The following is a 19,135-nucleotide window of genomic DNA, read 5'->3' as shown; positions in this document are numbered from 1 at the left end:
TATATAATTAGTATAGATGACTCTTAAGTGCCATTTCGTCACACAAAATAGACACGAATTTTTGTTCCTAACTAAATCCCCGACTTCTCAACTCTAAACATCTAATACTACTGCTTTTACATTCTGGATCGGGGGGCCATTCCAAAACAAACTCATCCAGAGTTGCATCAAATTGTTACCGTTATCGAGCAATCTTGATTCGGTATCATTATTTTGAAAAGAAAAATCTTCCGCTCCCATTGCAATCATTGAATTGGGACTAAAAACATTTTTATAACTAAAACTAGGTGCCGGTGCATTAGACAAATGCGTGTCCGGAACAGCATTAAGCCTTAGCTTTTTTTTCCACTTCATACTTAAGGAAAAGTGCAGATAACAGGCTAACAGATGCTTTATCTTGGTGTGTCCTACACCCAACCGACGCCAAATTAAATATCTAATAAAAAATACAAATAAAGAAACTCCACACCTTACAATCAAAATCTTATTTATATTTCTTTTAATTGAAGAAAATACTATTATAGCTACACTTTTCTACTTATTAAACTATCATTTATTTTTAAATACTATGCTATTCTAATTATAATTATAATTTTCCTAACAAAATACTGCACTTTTTGAAATTATTTCTACACTAAGTACTACAATCAATATTGTGATACAATAGAATATTTATTTTTTTTAACACACGTAGTAGAATTAATTACAAATATATTATTACAATATGTACTTAGATTAGTAAATTACATATTAATATGAACTAATATACTTGATAGGATTGCAGATATAATTAAGTATATATTTAGAGACAAACTAAAAGTTGATGTTCACTCCACGAGGTTTTAATCCAGAAGAAAATGTTAAATTACAAGAAGAATTAAAGAACAAAGTAATAACTAATACTTATACATGTAAGTGTGAGAATGACAGTATGTAAAGAATGTAATGAGGTAAATAAAGTAATGACATGCATAGTGTTAGGTAAATGACTATCTTCAACACGCCCCTTCAATATGCAGGTCATTCGGTGGACAAACCAAGTCCGTTAAGACATCTGTCGTGGCTTGCTCGCGTCAATGGTTTCGTCATCACATCCGCAGTCATCTCTTGAGAAGATACATGCCTCAATGAAAATAATCCTGCGCTAATGCACTCTCTCACAAAATGATGTTTGATATCAATGTGCTTGGTACGCGCATAAAAAACACGATCATTAGCCAAACACTGCGCACCTCTGTTGTCCACATAAATTATTACATCAGCGAGTTTATGTAAACCAATCTCATTTAGGAGACTACGCAAATACACTGCTTCTTTTGCTGATTCCGCCAAGCTCACATATTCAGCTTCTGTGGACGAAAGAGCGACTGTGCGTTGTTTTTGTGACTTCCAGCTAATCGCAGCACCGCTGAGCAAGAAAACGTATTCCGTGTAGGAATGGCGATCAGCTGTGCAGCCTCCCCAATCAGCATCAGCGTACCCAACTAGCTGCAAATCGGATTTTTGATACAGCAAGCTTCTATTGGCAGTACCGGCAAGATACCTTAAAATACGTTTGGCAGCATTCCAATGACATTTCAATGGATTCGTGACAAACTGCGCTAGTCTTGACACGGTGTTCGCTATGTCTGGCCTTGATGCGATGGACATATACATTAGAGGTCCAATTAATTCACGATATGGACAGAGTTTATCAATTGAATTATTTTCAACTAAATTTATCTTTAACTCTGAAGGTGTAGCAACCGGGTTGCGCTCACTCATTCCAAATCTCCTTAATAATGCTTTTATGTAGCCACTTTGCTTTAAAGTAATCTTACCATCCATTTGGTTAATCTCTAGTCCAAGGCAATAATTTGCTCTACCAAGGTCCTTAATGTCAAAATATTTCAAAAGTTGTTGCTTCAATTTGTGAATAATATTCACTTCACGTGACGCAATAAGTAGATCGTATACATATACAAGGAGTAAAACTAATTTATTCTCAAAATAACCATAAAATAAACACGATTCATTTTCAGGGGGACTTAACCCCATACTTATCAACTTCGATTTAAGTTTGGCATACCACTGCCTACCAGCTTGCTTAAGGCCATACAGGGCTTTCTTAAGTCGACACGCATTACCTCATTCGTTTAGTTCTTTTATCATTTTTAATGTTTTAATGCCAACGTCGCAATTTTTATCAAATTTCATTGTTATTCGTTGCAAAATATCATATAGCATGTCTGGTACCTTCATGAGCACTTTTTCGTTCAACGTTCCATTCAGATAAGCGCTTACAACATCAAACTGCCAGATAGTGAGATTAAAATGAGCCGACAATGCAAGTAATAACCGAATCGAATCTAAACGTGCTACTGGAGCATAAGTGCCAGTATAATTTATACCATATTTTTGACCGTACCCTTTGGCTACAAGACGCGCTTTGCTTCGCTCGATCTTACCGGCTGACCCAACTTATTTGTCAAAACAAAATGGCATCCCACTATATTTTTGTTGTGATCGACCGGAACAATATCCCATGTGTAATTTTTAATAATATTAATTACTTCACATTCCAATCCGTCGCGCCATTCATCACTCTCAGGTCCATTTAAAGCATCTTGTAAGCTAACCTCAGCCATACCAGCAAACACAACATCGTCTCCTGCACTATCGTTGTCGCTCTCTGGATGTGCCGTTTTCAGTGATGGCTCTGAATTAACACGACTACGAAACACTTTTCGCGGTCTTCCTCTATTTCCCATTCGCATCAGTTTTGGCCTACCTAGCGCTCTCCGAATTTCTTCTAATTCACAATCCGCAACTGCTGTTAGTTCGCTAATTCCGTTTTCATCGGTTTGAGAATGAGAAAAATCTACAAATTTACGACAATTACTGTAATTTTCTTCAAGAATTTTAAGTGGTAGCAGCAGATCACTAGCTTCATTTATTGGATTCGAAATCAGTTGATGTTCGCTAACAAACCGGACATCACGTGCACATATGACTTTATGCGCTTTCGGTATCCACACACGATAACCCTTTGTTTCTCTGGGATACCCAACAAACACACCTTCTTGACATCTAGGCGCCAGCATATTTTTATCTGGTATTTTATCAAGCACCATTACCTTTGATCCAAACGACTTGAAGTGTTTAACACTTGGCTTTACCTTATTTAGGCATTCATAAGGCGATTTCCCACCTAATGTTCGGGATGGACATCTGTTTCTTATATGGCAAGCAGATGCCACAGCTTCTGACCAAAAAGTATGACCGAGGCCAGACTGCAATAACAAACACCTAGTCATGTCCAGCAGTGTTCTATTCATTCGTTCTGCGACTCCATTCTGTTGAGGCGTCCTGGGAACACTTAGCCGGCGAGCTATGCCACATTCTGAAAGATACTTATCAAAATCATTATTTAGATACTCACGTCCATTATCGGACTGCAAACATTTAATTTTAAACCCAGTCTGTCTTTCCATGAAACTTTGGTACATCTTGAATGCTTCAAAAACATCAGACTTCTGCCTTAGTAAGTATATTTCGCACCACCCTGTACAATCATCTATAAAGGTCACAAAATATCGAGCTCGTCCAATGGATTCTTCTCTGAACGGTCCCGCAACATCAGAATGTATAATTCTCATTGGTTCTGAACAAGGCACTCTGCCTCTATTGAACGGTAACGCAGACATTTTGCCTAATATACACACTTCGCACTGTATCAGTTGCTTCACCTCGCCAATATCAGAGACAGGAACTATTCCATCTCTTACCAATTTTGATAAATCAGCCCGTTAAGATGACCCAGACGATAATGCCACTTCAACAGTTCGGAGCACTTCGCCTGAATAGAAGCACACCCGCTGCTTTCTGATATAATATAATTCACCCATACGATCAGCAATCAAAGTAATTTCATCACTTGCGTTGGATACAAACGCTCCATCTTTGGTAAATGTCACATTTTGTCCCTTATTAGTAATTTTTGCCACCGAAGCTAAATTTGTGCGCAGTTCCGGAACCAACAACGTATTTTGTAACTCAACTACTCGCTGGCCATCTGCGCCTGTCACTGACAAATTTACCACACCTTCACCTCGTACATCTGCACACGCCTGTTGACTTGCCAAATTCAACTTAACTTTGGATGATTTTTCCACGGTCTTAAACATGCACTCGTCACTACACAAATGAGCAGTACACCCACTATCCAATACCCAAGCTCGTCTTCCACGCATATCCCCAAGAATTTTTTCTTCTATTGCAGAATGATATGCTGCATACGTTTCATCAACACAATATGCCAAATGTTTGGAATTATTGGAATCTTTTCCGTGAACACCATTATTACTCCTAACAGAACAAGAGCTCGCCTTGTGCCCTAATGCGCCGCACTTAAAGCATCGGAATTCTCTTTTATTCTTTATGAACTTTTTCCTACTCAGCTTATCTTGCACATGTGATTTCGCGGCCATAGCCATTACTGTATTACTAGCCGATTGCTTACGTGCTGCGCTCTCCTCTATTATTTTTATTTTCAATACCTCAGCTAATGGAAGCGCATCGCGTGATTCTATTGCGCACCGAAAGTTTTCATAAGTAGACGGTAAACTATACAATAGCATGATACATAACAGATCACCGTTTATCTGTACATTCATGCTCTCCAACTTATCTACCGCATCGAAAAATTTCGCCATGTGCTCTTTCACGTCATCGCTTTCATCTAACTTTTGCAACAACAACTGCTTCAATAATGTTGCTTTACGTGCCGGTCCTTTTGACGCATTAATCGATTCTAGTTTCAGCCACACTTCCCGCGAAGTCTGACTTGCTTTAGTTCGGATGGCTGAATTGACAAAACCAAATCTGCTTTAGCTTTCTTGTCCGCTTTCAAACAAGCGCTTTTTGCTGCAGTGGCAGTCTCTGCCGGTATCAAATTAGAACTATTTACGTACTCCCACAAATCATTTTTAGTCAGCAATGCTTCCACTTGCATGCTCCAAGTGTCGAAATTGTCCTTGGAAAGCAACTCGATCCGAGAAGATGTTGACGAAGTAATCGTAGCCATTACTTCAGCCGTATCAAAGCACCTGCTAGCTTTACTGATTTCAATTTTTGACAAAAACGCTTCTGAATTCTCTGATAGGATTGTAGAGATAATTAAGTATATATTTAGAGACAAACTAAAAGTTGATGTTCACTCCACGAGGTTTTAATCCAGAAGAAAATATTAAATTACAAGAATTAAAGAACAAAGTAATAACTAATACTTATACATGTAAGTGTGAGAATGACAGTATGTAAAGAATGTAATGACGTAAATAAAGTAATGACATGCATAGTGTTAGGTAAATGACTATCTTCAACACGCCCCTTCAATATGCAGGTCATTCGGTGGACAAACCAAGTCCGTTAAGACATCTGTCGTGGCTTGCTCGCGTCAATGGTTTCGTCATCACATCCGCAGTCATCTCTTGAGAAGATACATGCCTCAATGAAAATAATCCTGCGCTAATGCACTCTCTCACAAAATGATGTTTGATATCAATGTGCTTGGTACGCGCATAAAAAACACGATCATTAGCCAAACACTGCGCACCTCTGTTGTCCACATAAATTATTACATCAGCGAGTTTATGTAAACCAATCTCATTTAGGAGACTACGCAAATACACTGCTTCTTTTGCTGATTCCGCCAAGCTCACATATTCAGCTTCTGTGGACGAAAGAGCGACTGTGCGTTGTTTTTGTGACTTCCAGCTAATCGCAGCACCGCTGAGCAAGAAAACGTATTCCGTGTAGGAATGGCGATCAGCTGTGCAGCCTCCCCAATCAGCATCAGCGTACCCAACTAGCTGCAAATCGGATTTTTGATACAGCAAGCTTCTATTGGCAGTACCGGCAAGATACCTTAAAATACGTTTGGCAGCATTCCAATGACATTTCAATGGATTCGTGACAAACTGCGCTAGTCTTGACACGGTGTTCGCTATGTCTGGCCTTGATGCGATGGACATATACATTAGAGGTCCAATTAATTCACGATATGGACAGAGTTTATCAATTGAATTATTTTCAACTAAATTTATCTTTAACTCTGAAGGTGTAGCAACCGGGTTGCGCTCACTCATTCCAAATCTCCTTAATAATGCTTTTATGTAGCCACTTTGCTTTAAAGTAATCTTACCATCCATTTGGTTAATCTCTAGTCCAAGGCAATAATTTGCTCTACCAAGGTCCTTAATGTCAAAATATTTCAAAAGTTGTTGCTTCAATTTGTGAATAATATTCACTTCACGTGACGCAATAAGTAGATCGTATACATATACAAGGAGTAAAACTAATTTATTCTCAAAATAACCATAAAATAAACACGATTCATTTTCAGGGGGACTTAACCCCATACTTATCAACTTCGATTTAAGTTTGGCATACCACTGCCTACCAGCTTGCTTAAGGCCATACAGGGCTTTCTTAAGTCGACACGCATTACCTCATTCGTTTAGTTCTTTTATCATTTTTAATGTTTTAATGCCAACGTCGCAATTTTTATCAAATTTCATTGTTATTCGTTGCAAAATATCATATAGCATGTCTGGTACCTTCATGAGCACTTTTTCGTTCAACGTTCCATTCAGATAAGCGCTTACAACATCAAACTGCCAGATAGTGAGATTAAAATGAGCCGACAATGCAAGTAATAACCGAATCGAATCTAAACGTGCTACTGGAGCATAAGTGCCAGTATAATTTATACCATATTTTTGACCGTACCCTTTGGCTACAAGACGCGCTTTGCTTCGCTCGATCTTACCGGCTGACCCAACTTATTTGTCAAAACAAAATGGCATCCCACTATATTTTTGTTGTGATCGACCGGAACAATATCCCATGTGTAATTTTTAATAATATTAATTACTTCACATTCCAATCCGTCGCGCCATTCATCACTCTCAGGTCCATTTAAAGCATCTTGTAAGCTAACCTCAGCCATACCAGCAAACACAACATCGTCTCCTGCACTATCGTTGTCGCTCTCTGGATGTGCCGTTTTCAGTGATGGCTCTGAATTAACACGACTACGAAACACTTTTCGCGGTCTTCCTCTATTTCCCATTCGCATCAGTTTTGGCCTACCTAGCGCTCTCCGAATTTCTTCTAATTCACAATCCGCAACTGCTGTTAGTTCGCTAATTCCGTTTTCATCGGTTTGAGAATGAGAAAAATCTACAAATTTACGACAATTACTGTAATTTTCTTCAAGAATTTTAAGTGGTAGCAGCAGATCACTAGCTTCATTTATTGGATTCGAAATCAGTTGATGTTCGCTAACAAACCGGACATCACGTGCACATATGACTTTATGCGCTTTCGGTATCCACACACGATAACCCTTTGTTTCTCTGGGATACCCAACAAACACACCTTCTTGACATCTAGGCGCCAGCATATTTTTATCTGGTATTTTATCAAGCACCATTACCTTTGATCCAAACGACTTGAAGTGTTTAACACTTGGCTTTACCTTATTTAGGCATTCATAAGGCGATTTCCCACCTAATGTTCGGGATGGACATCTGTTTCTTATATGGCAAGCAGATGCCACAGCTTCTGACCAAAAAGTATGACCGAGGCCAGACTGCAATAACAAACACCTAGTCATGTCCAGCAGTGTTCTATTCATTCGTTCTGCGACTCCATTCTGTTGAGGCGTCCTGGGAACACTTAGCCGGCGAGCTATGCCACATTCTGAAAGATACTTATCAAAATCATTATTTAGATACTCACGTCCATTATCGGACTGCAAACATTTAATTTTAAACCCAGTCTGTCTTTCCATGAAACTTTGGTACATCTTGAATGCTTCAAAAACATCAGACTTCTGCCTTAGTAAGTATATTTCGCACCACCCTGTACAATCATCTATAAAGGTCACAAAATATCGAGCTCGTCCAATGGATTCTTCTCTGAACGGTCCCGCAACATCAGAATGTATAATTCTCATTGGTTCTGAACAAGGCACTCTGCCTCTATTGAACGGTAACGCAGACATTTTGCCTAATATACACACTTCGCACTGTATCAGTTGCTTCACCTCGCCAATATCAGAGACAGGAACTATTCCATCTCTTACCAATTTTGATAAATCAGCCCGTTAAGATGACCCAGACGATAATGCCACTTCAACAGTTCGGAGCACTTCGCCTGAATAGAAGCACACTCGCTGCTTTCTGATATAATATAATTCACCCATACGATCAGCAATCAAAGTAATTTCATCACTTGCGTTGGATACAAACGCTCCATCTTTGGTAAATGTCACATTTTGTCCCTTATTAGTAATTTTTGCCACCGAAGCTAAATTTGTGCGCAGTTCCGGAACCAACAACGTATTTTGTAACTCAACTACTCGCTGGCCATCTGCGCCTGTCACTGACAAATTTACCACACCTTCACCTCGTACATCTGCACACGCCTGTTGACTTGCCAAATTCAACTTAACTTTGGATGATTTTTCCACGGTCTTAAACATGCACTCGTCACTACACAAATGAGCAGTACACCCACTATCCAATACCCAAGCTCGTCTTCCACGCATATCCCCAAGAATTTTTTCTTCTATTGCAGAATGATATGCTGCATACGTTTCATCAACACAATATGCCAAATGTTTGGAATTATTGGAATCTTTTCCGTGAACACCATTATTACTCCTAACAGAACAAGAGCTCGCCTTGTGCCCTAATGCGCCGCACTTAAAGCATCGGAATTCTCTTTTATTCTTTATGAACTTTTTCCTACTCAGCTTATCTTGCACATGTGATTTCGCGGCCATAGCCATTACTGTATTACTAGCCGATTGCTTACGTGCTGCGCTCTCCTCTATTATTTTTATTTTCAATACCTCAGCTAATGGAAGCGCATCGCGTGATTCTATTGCGCACCGAAAGTTTTCATAAGTAGACGGTAAACTATACAATAGCATGATACATAACAGATCACCGTTTATCTGTACATTCATGCTCTCCAACTTATCTACCGCATCGAAAAATTTCGCCATGTGCTCTTTCACGTCATCGCTTTCATCTAACTTTTGCAACAACAACTGCTTCAATAATGTTGCTTTACGTGCCGGTCCTTTTGACGCATTAATCGATTCTAGTTTCAGCCACACTTCCCGCGAAGTCTGACTTGCTTTAGTTCGGATGGCTGAATTGACAAAACCAAATCTGCTTTAGCTTTCTTGTCCGCTTTCAAACAAGCGCTTTTTGCTGCAGTGGCAGTCTCTGCCGGTATCAAATTAGAACTATTTACGTACTCCCACAAATCATTTTTAGTCAGCAATGCTTCCACTTGCATGCTCCAAGTGTCGAAATTGTCCTTGGAAAGCAACTCGATCCGAGAAGATGTTGACGAAGTAATCGTAGCCATTACTTCAGCCGTATCAAAGCACCTGCTAGCTTTACTGATTTCAATTTTTGACAAAAACGCTTCTGAATTCTCTGATAGGATTGCAGAGATAATTAAGTATATATTTAGAGACAAACTAAAAGTTGATGTTCACTCCACGAGGTTTTAATCCAGAAGAAAATGTTAAATTACAAGAATTAAAGAACAAAGTAATAACTAATACTTATACATGTAAGTGTGAGAATGACAGTATGTAAAGAATGTAATGACGTGAATAAAGTAATGACATACATAGTGTTGGGTAAACGACTATCTTCAACAATACTAACTCTATAAAATATCATGCACAGCTTTAATTTTAAAAAATACTATATACAAATACTCGTAGTTTTTAGCTTTTGGACTAACCTGTCTTCATCCTTTTCCTTTCAAGGAAATTTGAAAATATGCTCTCCGCCCTCGCATCAAACCACACACTTCCTCACTTTTGGCATTTTCACTAAATTATACAAAAATACTAAATTAATAACTTTGAAAATGCAAATATAAATATTAAAATGCAAAATCATTAATACACATAACACGTAAACATTTTCCTTACCAAATATACACTCACTTCAATGAAATGTCGTTTCACACTGATTTTGTCAGTTAATTATGGCGGTTTATTTCTGGCACCCCGTCTTTTCTGAAATCAGCTGATAGAAATTACCTGATCTCCATCGCTGTCAAATAATCAGGGAACGCGTTTGAGAGAAAAAGAGAGCCAATAAAAGTTTCGTATCATCTTATCCATGCCGACGCCTTTTCGCAAATGATTATGTTATGATAACAAATGCCAAAAATTTATGGCATACTAACTGTCAAATCTATTGCTATTGTCATTGCCAAATCTGTATGTGGGCATTTGTTATCATAACATAATCATCTTCGAAGAGGTTCGAGCAGATCGCCGCTTACCGATCCAAACGAAAGGCGATCTAACCCCGTTTGGATCGGTAAGCATTAGGTTCGAGCAGATATAGCGCATATTTTAAGCTTTTGAACTGTTTAAATCCTTTACAATACTTTTTTTTTTTTTAATGTAATGACTAAAGTACTTTCGCGTAGTACTCCTTTCTGCGTTAGCGGCCTTCGGCCACGCTCTAAAAAAATAACCCTGGCCGAGCGTAGTACCCCTTTCTGCGTTGAAAATAAAAAAATATATATTGGCTTTTCGGTATAAAGTGGTTATAATTTATGGTTATCATGCACTCAAAATTTAAGTTTTCGTTATAAAATGGTAAATTTTGGTTATTATATCTATCAGCGATTTCCATTTATTTTTGATGATACATTGTTTTGTATTTTAGGTGACAATATATATATTATTATATTTAAAATATGAGTTTGAGTGCATAATAACCAAAAAATATAACTACTTTATATCCAAAACTCAAATTTTATTTCAATATGAGTGCATGATAACCAAAAAATATAACCACTTCATACCCAAAACTCATATTTTAAATATAATAATATATATATCGTCGCCTAAAATACAAACCAATGTATCATCAAAAATAAATGGAAATCGCTGACAGATATAATAATCAAAATTTATCCATTTTATAACGAAAACTCAAATTTTATTTCAATATGAGTGCATAATAACCAAAAAATATAACCATTTTATATCCAATATTGAAATAAAATTAGAGTTTTCGTACTGTACTGTATACTTCACACTTTATTACGTAATATTATTATATAATATTATTTACACATATGTATATACATATAATATTATTGTATAATATTACTAATGCATGTATATAATATTACTTATTTGCTCAATTAATTTAAAAAAGAAAATATTCATATGCATGAATAGAGGAATTTCAGCGAATTGCCTTATCATCACATGGCAGCGCTCCATTTCGTCGTAATATTTGGTAAACATGTGAGGTTCACACAAGTGTAAAACGTGATTTTTAAAATAAAGATTTTTTAGGTAAAAAACGTACTAAAGGAGTAAAATATAGGTTTATTTAAAAGATTATAGTGCAATTTAATTTATTTGATGTGAAAAATGTGAAAAAAGTGTGTTTAATGTGGGGAAATAGCTTCTTGAAATGGTCCAATTTTGCGAATTTTTGAACTTTAAGGCCGAATATCTCCTAAACTAAGCGTTTGCGGACCCTATGTTTTTTAATCAGGAGGGCACGATTCCGATTACTTTGGCGGAGGGGTAAAAAAAACCAAATTTCCGGGAAAATGGGGTATGTACGGATAGGGGGGCTTCTCTAGAGGAGGAATATCCAAAAATTATGTAAAAATAGCTAATATTTTTAAAAATATTCACGTTTAAAAATTCAAAATTTGCCCTAAGAACACATGTTATTTCTCCATGTTTCACAGAATATTTTCACGTTTTTCACTCACTATATTTAAACATACACTCTTAACATTGAAATAAGTTCACTTTTATTTTGTAATTTTTCAGCCAAATTTAGTAATTTAAAATCACTTACCAAATTTATGGCTGAAAAGCTTAGAGTGTTTATATTTACGAGGAAAACCAGCATTGCCACACCTTAAAAACCAAAAGTGAAGGATTTTTTTAGCGTTTCACAGCGTTTTCTTTGTTTGTACTTTCGAGTGATTCCTTTTTCTTTATTAACTATAAAAAAACTATAAAGAAGATTTTTCGAGCTAAAATTGAATATGTGAACACTTTTCTATATACATACATACATATATGAATAATATGTGATTTATATTTAATAAACACAGATAAGTAAAATCGTGTGATAATATTATATTATACATATGATTGTAATATAACATTTTTATATATGTACATATTACAATTTTATACTATAATAAAATCATCAGCGAATACCCGGGGTGACCGAAGAACTCTCGCGTAGTACTCCTTTATGCGTTGGCGGCCTTCGGCCGCGCTCTAAAAAAATAACCCTGGCCGAGCGAATACCCGGGGTGACTGAAGTACGTTCGCGTAGTACTCATTTCTGCGTTGGCGGCCTTCGGCCGCGCTCTAAAAAAATAACCCTGGCCGAGCGAATACCCGGGGTGACTGAAGTACTTTCGCGTAGTACTAATTTCTGCGTTGGCGGCCTTCGGCCACGCTCTAAAAAAATAACCCTGGCCGAGCGAATACCAGGGGTGACTGAAGCACTTTCGCGTAGTACCCCTTTCTGCGTTGAAAATAAAAGAAAATATATTGTCTTTTCGGTATAAAGTGGTTATAATTTATGGTTATCAAGCACTCAAAATTTAAGTTTTCGTTATAAAATGGTAAATTTTGGTTATTATATCTATCAGCGATTTCCATTTATTTTTGATGATACCTTGGTTTGTATTTTAGGTGACAATATATATATTATTATATTTAAAATATGAGTTTGAGTGCATAATAACCAAAAAATATAACTACTTTATATCCAAAACTCAAATTTTGTTTCAATATGCGTGCATGATAACCAAAAAATATAACCACTTCATACCCAAAACTCATATTTTAAATATAATAATATATATATCCTCGCCTAAAATACAAACCAAAGTATCATCAAAAATAAATGGAAATCGCTGACAGATATAATAATCAAAATTTAACCATTTTATAACGAAAACACAAATTTTATTTCAATATGAGTGCATAATAACCAAAAAATATAACCACTTTATATCGAATATTATGAGTGCATAGTAAACAAAAAATATAACCACTTTATATCCAATATGTTTTTTATTCAGGAGGACTTCCTCTTTCCAACGGTACCTTCAAATCGCGGCGCCAAAGAAATCGGAATTGTGCCATCAGGAGGACTTCCTCTTTCCAACGGTACCCTCAAATCGCGGCGCCAAAGAAATCGGAATTGTGCCATATTATCATAATATCCTAAAAACTTAATACATTACAACAATAATATATATAAAATCACATATTTTATCATTTAAAACTTTCAGACGCATCTATCCTGCAGATATGTATGTAAGTACAAATCAATTTTAAATCAAAACATTATCATTTGTCAGTAACATAATATGCGCGCGCTGCTCTATATGTACATACGTGCGGATGACATACGAGGGCTGTCCGATAAATAACCGACCTAACCATGATGCACGCGACTTTTTCAAAATTTTTTTTTTTATTTTTCTACATAGTCTCCTTGTAACTCCACACACTTCTCCCAGCGATGCTCCCATCTCTGCAACCCTTCCAAATAGTACTTGGCGTCTTTGTCTGCAAAATACGAGTTCACGAAAGAGATTGCCTCCTCATTTGACGAAAATCTCTGGCCGCCGAGCGCAGTTTTAAGTTGAGGAACCAAAAAAAAGTCACTTGGTGCTAGATCCGGTGAATAAGGTGGCGACCATGGCGGCTGTTGAGGTGTGAGATGGTGCGTTGTCTTGGTGGAACAAGACTTTCTTTTTTTGCAAATGTGGCCGATTTTTCGAAATTTCTTCCTTTAGCTTGTCCAATAATGATGCGTAGTATGCTCCTGTTATAGTTTTTCCTTTTTCAAGATAGTCGATAAAAATAATTCCATGGCTGTCCCAAAAAACACTCGCCATCACTTTCCCAGCCGAATACACAGCTTTAGGTTTTTTTGGGGCTGGTTCCCCCTTTTCAATCCACTGTTTAGATTGGTTTTTTGTTTCGGGCGTATAATGATGAATCCAAGTTTCGTCTACAGTTATCAATCGGCGCCAAAACTCGGTCTTATTGCCTCTAAACTAAGCCAACAGAGCGCTGGAAATGTTCATGCGCGCACGTTTGTGGTCTAGCGTAAGCAAATGCGGCACACAACGCGCGGACAGCTTTCTCATGCCCAAATCTTGGTTTAATATGTGGCAAACAGTTTCTTTTGACATCTTCATAATCTCAGCTATTTCCTTAACTTTAATCCGGCGGTCGTCTAGTACCAATTGATGAACTTTAGCGATGTTATCGTTAGTGGTTACAGTTTTTGGACGCCCAGGACGTTCATCATCTTCCAAGCTCCTGCGACCACGTTTAAATTCAGCTGCCCAAAATTTTACGGTAGTAAACGTTGGTGCAGAGTCACCATACACAGAGTCCAACTCATCTTTGATTTGTGAAGGCGTATTGCCTTTAAAAAATAAAAATTTAATTACAGCTCGATATTCAATTTTTTCCATTTTGGGGAAATCACCGAAATAGACTCACAAAAACGACTGTCAACAGATAATTGCGCAAGATAAATTTCTGAAATTTTGGCGAGTAGCTATTATAATATTGTTACGAATTTACTGCTTGCTAGTTTACTTTTTTAGGTTCGTATCTCTGGATTGACAAATAAAATCAACACTGTTTAATTTAATTCAACAACTCTTTATTTCACAACTCGTCTACACTATAGCAGTTTACTCTTAGCACTGATTGATTACGTTGGCGCTGCCACGGCTTATATAGCCACGCACTTCTCGCTGATGCCGACGTGTCCTTCTAGAATATCGCGTCTGGAAATTACCAGAACATAATGCTATACGGCGCCAGACTCAGCAATTGTTGAAGTAGACAAGCAGACAGTGCGGCGCCAGATGTCTATTGTTTCGACAAGCAGACAGCCGCGGCGCCAGATGTCTACAACAAGACAAATGCTATTCCATATACCTACAGCTATTGTTCATAATAAGGGATGCATATAGCAATACAAATACAACTTAATACTACTTTTTGTAACACTGCCCTCCACTAAAGCCTAATCGTCCCGATTAGGCACAAATCCTCTTCAACCAAATGGGGCGAGCCTCTCCAAATGTACTACTTTCATTTTACATCGTGCTTTCCCATTTCTTTGTATGCGGTATACCACGTCATTAAGTCGTTTCATCACCATATAGGGTCCTTCCCAGGCTGTCTGCAGTTTCGGGGACAAGCCTTTCTTTCGAAGTGGATTGTACAACAGGACCAGATCACCTTCTTCAAAACCTTTTGAATTTGCCGCTTGATCGAACCGGTCCTTCATCTTATTGCTCATCAGATGCGTATGCTGTCTTACCATTAGATGCAATTCATTCATTTCTTCCTTTAAGGCAGAACAATAATCTCCATCATTTCTTACAGCTGTAGGATTCGTTCCAAACTTAAGATCAGCAGGGAGTCGCAGATCAGATCCGAAAATAATCTTTGCCGGCGTGTAACCAGTTGTCTCGTGCTTCGCTGAACGATACGCCAGCAGGAACATCTGGATGCACTTGTCCCAATTCCGTTGGTCTTTATCAACGATTTTCCGCAGATGTTCTTCGAGCGTTCGGTTGAATCTCTCTACCATCCCACCTGATTGTGGGTGTAACGCTGTTGTCCGTGTCTTGTGGATGCCCAATAATGTACAGACTTCTTGGAAAATGGAAGATTCGAAATTTCTGCCTTGATCTGAGTGTAGTTCGACGGGCACTCCGAACCTTGTTATCCAATTTTCTACAAACGCTTCGGCTACTGTCTTCGCTTCCTGGTTTGGTAAGGCATATACTTCTGGCCATTTACTGAAATAGTCCATGACAACCAGTAGATATTTGTTTCCGGCCGTACTGGTTGGGAACGGACCTGCAACATCCATTGCGACTCGTTCAAATGGTGATCCCACGTTGTACTGTTGTAGCCTACCGCGACTTTTGGCTTTAGGACCTTTAGCTGCCATGCACTCTACGCAATTACTTATCCATTCTGCTATGGAATCTCGACAACCGATCCAGTAGAACCGTTGTTTAATCTTCTCTATAGTTTTTGTAATTCCAAGGTGCCCTCCACTAGGTCCATTGTGATATTCTTTCAACACTTTCGGGATCATGGACTTCGGTACTATGATCAGCAGACGAGACTGTTTGCCATCTTCACTTTCCCAAGTACGATGAAGGTATCCATTAACGAGGTTCATGCTGTTCCATTGGGCCCAATATGCTTTTGCAGTTGGACTCTCGCTACTTATTTGTTCCTTTGGTGGTCGTACCCCATTTTCTTTGGCTATTATCAGCTTTGCAAGATCAGGGTCCCCCAGCTGATTGATTCTGATGCGGTGAGGAGTCCAATCATCTTCAGGTTCTATATTCAGTAATCGCACGTCGACTATACCTTCTTTTCCTTCTGATTTGGAGCAATGTTTACATTCCAGAGGACAAGGGCGACGTGATAATGCATCCGCATTTTTGTGGTGAATCCCCTTTCGATGTTCCGTTTCGAAGTCGTAATTCTGTAATCTTTCGTACCAAACGCTTTTCTAACTGCGTATTATTTTCAGTCATTTGTTGTGTAAGGCGTGACTCTAACTGTGATGTATTTTCAGCTATTTGCGTTATTTGCTGTGCCAGACGATTTTCTGTTTGCACTACATTCTCGGCTATTTGCTGTGCCAGACGATTTTCTGTTTGCACTGCATTTTCTGTTATTTGTGATATATTTTCGGCTATTTGCTGTGCCAGACGATTTTCTGTTTGCACTGCTTTTTCTGCATTTTCAGCTATTTGCTGTGCCAGACGATTTCCTGTTTGCACTGCATTTTCTGTATTTTCAGCTATTTTCTGTATAACCACTAACAGCATGTTCATTGATGATGTTCGTTGTTCTTCTACTTTTTCTTCTACCTTTGTAGAAGTTTCTGGCCCATCAAATTCGAACTCGTCCACATTAATTCCATCCGCTTCCATTGCTTCACGTAATCGTGCCTGCAGATCCGCTTTATGAAAAAGAGGTCCACCATTGACGCACTATACGATGTCGTTGACACCGCGAAATGCGCAGTAAGTGGCAAGCGATGAAAAGGCGGAACAAAAAAATATTGTGCGCTGGTCACCCTGGATGTGAAGAATGCCTTTAACTCAACAAAGTGGGCAAACATAATCAAAGCTCTTTATGACATAAGCACTCCTCAATATCTGATGAAAATTGTCATAAGTTATTTCGAAAACAGGCGACTGTTATTCGATACAGATGAAGGCACCAAGAGCTACTCTATCTCGAGTGGAGTACCGCAAGGCTCGGTACTAGGCCCCCTTTTATGGAACATAATGTACGATGGGGTGCTAAGGAGACACCAACCGAAAGATATTAAATTAGTTGCATACGCAGACGACCTTATTGTGGTAGCAGTTGCTAAACACCTCGATGACCTCCGGAGTAAATGCAACGAGTGCATAAACGGTCTGCGCCAATGGTTCTCCTCAATGAGTTTAGAACTGGCGGAGCAAAAGACTGAAGTCTTGCTCATAAGCACAAGAAAAGTGGAGGAAAGTATATCTCTCACCATAGGGGAGTGCCAGATTCATTCACAGCCACACCTAAAATATTTGGGAGTAATAGTAGACTAAAGGCTCAAATTTAAGGACCACCTAGAATATACTGCAGGTAAAGCGAACAAAATCCTGAATGCCTTATCAAGAATGATGGCAAATAAAGGCTGCGTGCGTTCCAGCCGGCGTTTTTTACTCGCAAAGGTAATGAGATCGGATATAATACATATGCGGCTCCAATATGGATCCAGGCGCTAGGCATTAAAGCATATGCCAGACAAATAAACACAGTGCACAGGCTATCGGCACTAAGAGTTATCAGTGCTTTCCGAACAATTTCAAGCGATGCTGCTGAAGTAATAGCCAGTATGATGCCCATTAACATCCAGGGTGACGAATACGAGCGAGTGTATAAATTATCAGAGCCAACTACAGAAGCCAAAAGAAGAGAGAGAGTGAAAAGCTTAACTATATGGCAGCAGCGGTGGCAAACCTCACTCAAAGGACGGTGGACCTACAGACTCATACCGGATGTCCATTCTTGGATCGACAGACGACATGGGGACCTGGATTTCCACCTAACCCAAATATTAAGTGGACATGGATGCTTTAGAAGCTATCTATACAGATTCAAGCACGACATTAGTCCGAATTGTCCGTCGTGTTCAGAGTGCTGTGAAGACTCTGAGCATGTTTTCTTTTATTGTCCGCGCTTTATAATGCAAGGGAAAAACTTAAAACTACACTCGGTGGTAGTTTTACGGTGGAAAATTTGACGACACTCATGTGTCAGTCCACTGAGAACTGGAGAGCTGTCAGCGAAGCGGCGGCCTCAATCATGACGAAACTGAGACATATAGACCAGAGTAGGCGTCCGTCAGTCCGTGCCATAGAAGAGACTTAAATGTCTTATCACTCCCACGAAGTAATACTTAATCAGGTGGTTCCGTGGGGGAAAAAAAAAAAAAACACAACAATCGTATAAAACATCATCATACATACTTATATGCGTACACATGTAAATATGTGGGTATAACATTCCCACGCAAACAATGCATACACAACATACATACTTATATGCGTTTACATGTATATATGTCACCCGCAAAAATTACAAATATTGTTCTACAGAATATTGCTGAAATCCCCTAATTTTTTGTGGTGAAATCCATTACGGGGCATCTCGACAGGATGAAATCTATGTCTTACTAACTGTATTGCCGTGCCTATTGCATGTGGAGACTCCATATTGCTTATTGCTTACAATATATGGTATACTAATTAGTTTGCCATATATTGTAAGCAATAACGGGGCATCTCGACAGGATAAAATCTATGTCTTACTAACTGTCAAATCTATTGCTATTGCCATTGCCAAATCTGTATGTGGGCATTTGTTATCATAACATAATCATTTGCGCAAAGGCGCAGGGTAGGTAGGTTCGAGCTGATGTAGCGCATGCTT

General features: G+C 38.4%; 3 protein-coding genes across 3 annotated transcripts in view; 1 reads left to right on the top strand and 2 right to left on the bottom strand.

Moving 5' to 3' along the window:
- The window catches only part of LOC125776686 (uncharacterized), a 167,837-nt gene that overhangs the window by 89,987 nt on the left and 58,715 nt on the right, over nucleotides 1–19,135 (top strand). The gene's annotated exons all lie outside the window — the stretch shown is intronic.
- LOC125776161 (uncharacterized) lies at nucleotides 1,021–1,764 on the bottom strand. Its single transcript, XM_049447049.1, has one exon. It carries the CDS (start codon nucleotides 1,762–1,764, stop codon nucleotides 1,021–1,023), a length of 744 nt encoding a protein of 247 aa, XP_049303006.1.
- On the bottom strand, nucleotides 5,385–6,128 carry LOC125776160 (uncharacterized). The gene has a single exon (XM_049447047.1). It carries the CDS (start codon nucleotides 6,126–6,128, stop codon nucleotides 5,385–5,387), a length of 744 nt encoding a protein of 247 aa, XP_049303004.1.

Source organism: Bactrocera dorsalis, chromosome 2 (genome assembly GCF_023373825.1).
Source record: "Bactrocera dorsalis isolate Fly_Bdor chromosome 2, ASM2337382v1, whole genome shotgun sequence".
NCBI lineage: Eukaryota > Metazoa > Arthropoda > Insecta > Diptera > Tephritidae > Bactrocera > Bactrocera dorsalis.
The sequence above is the reverse complement of the archived record's forward strand: the minus strand, read 5'-3'. Positions and strand labels throughout refer to the sequence as shown.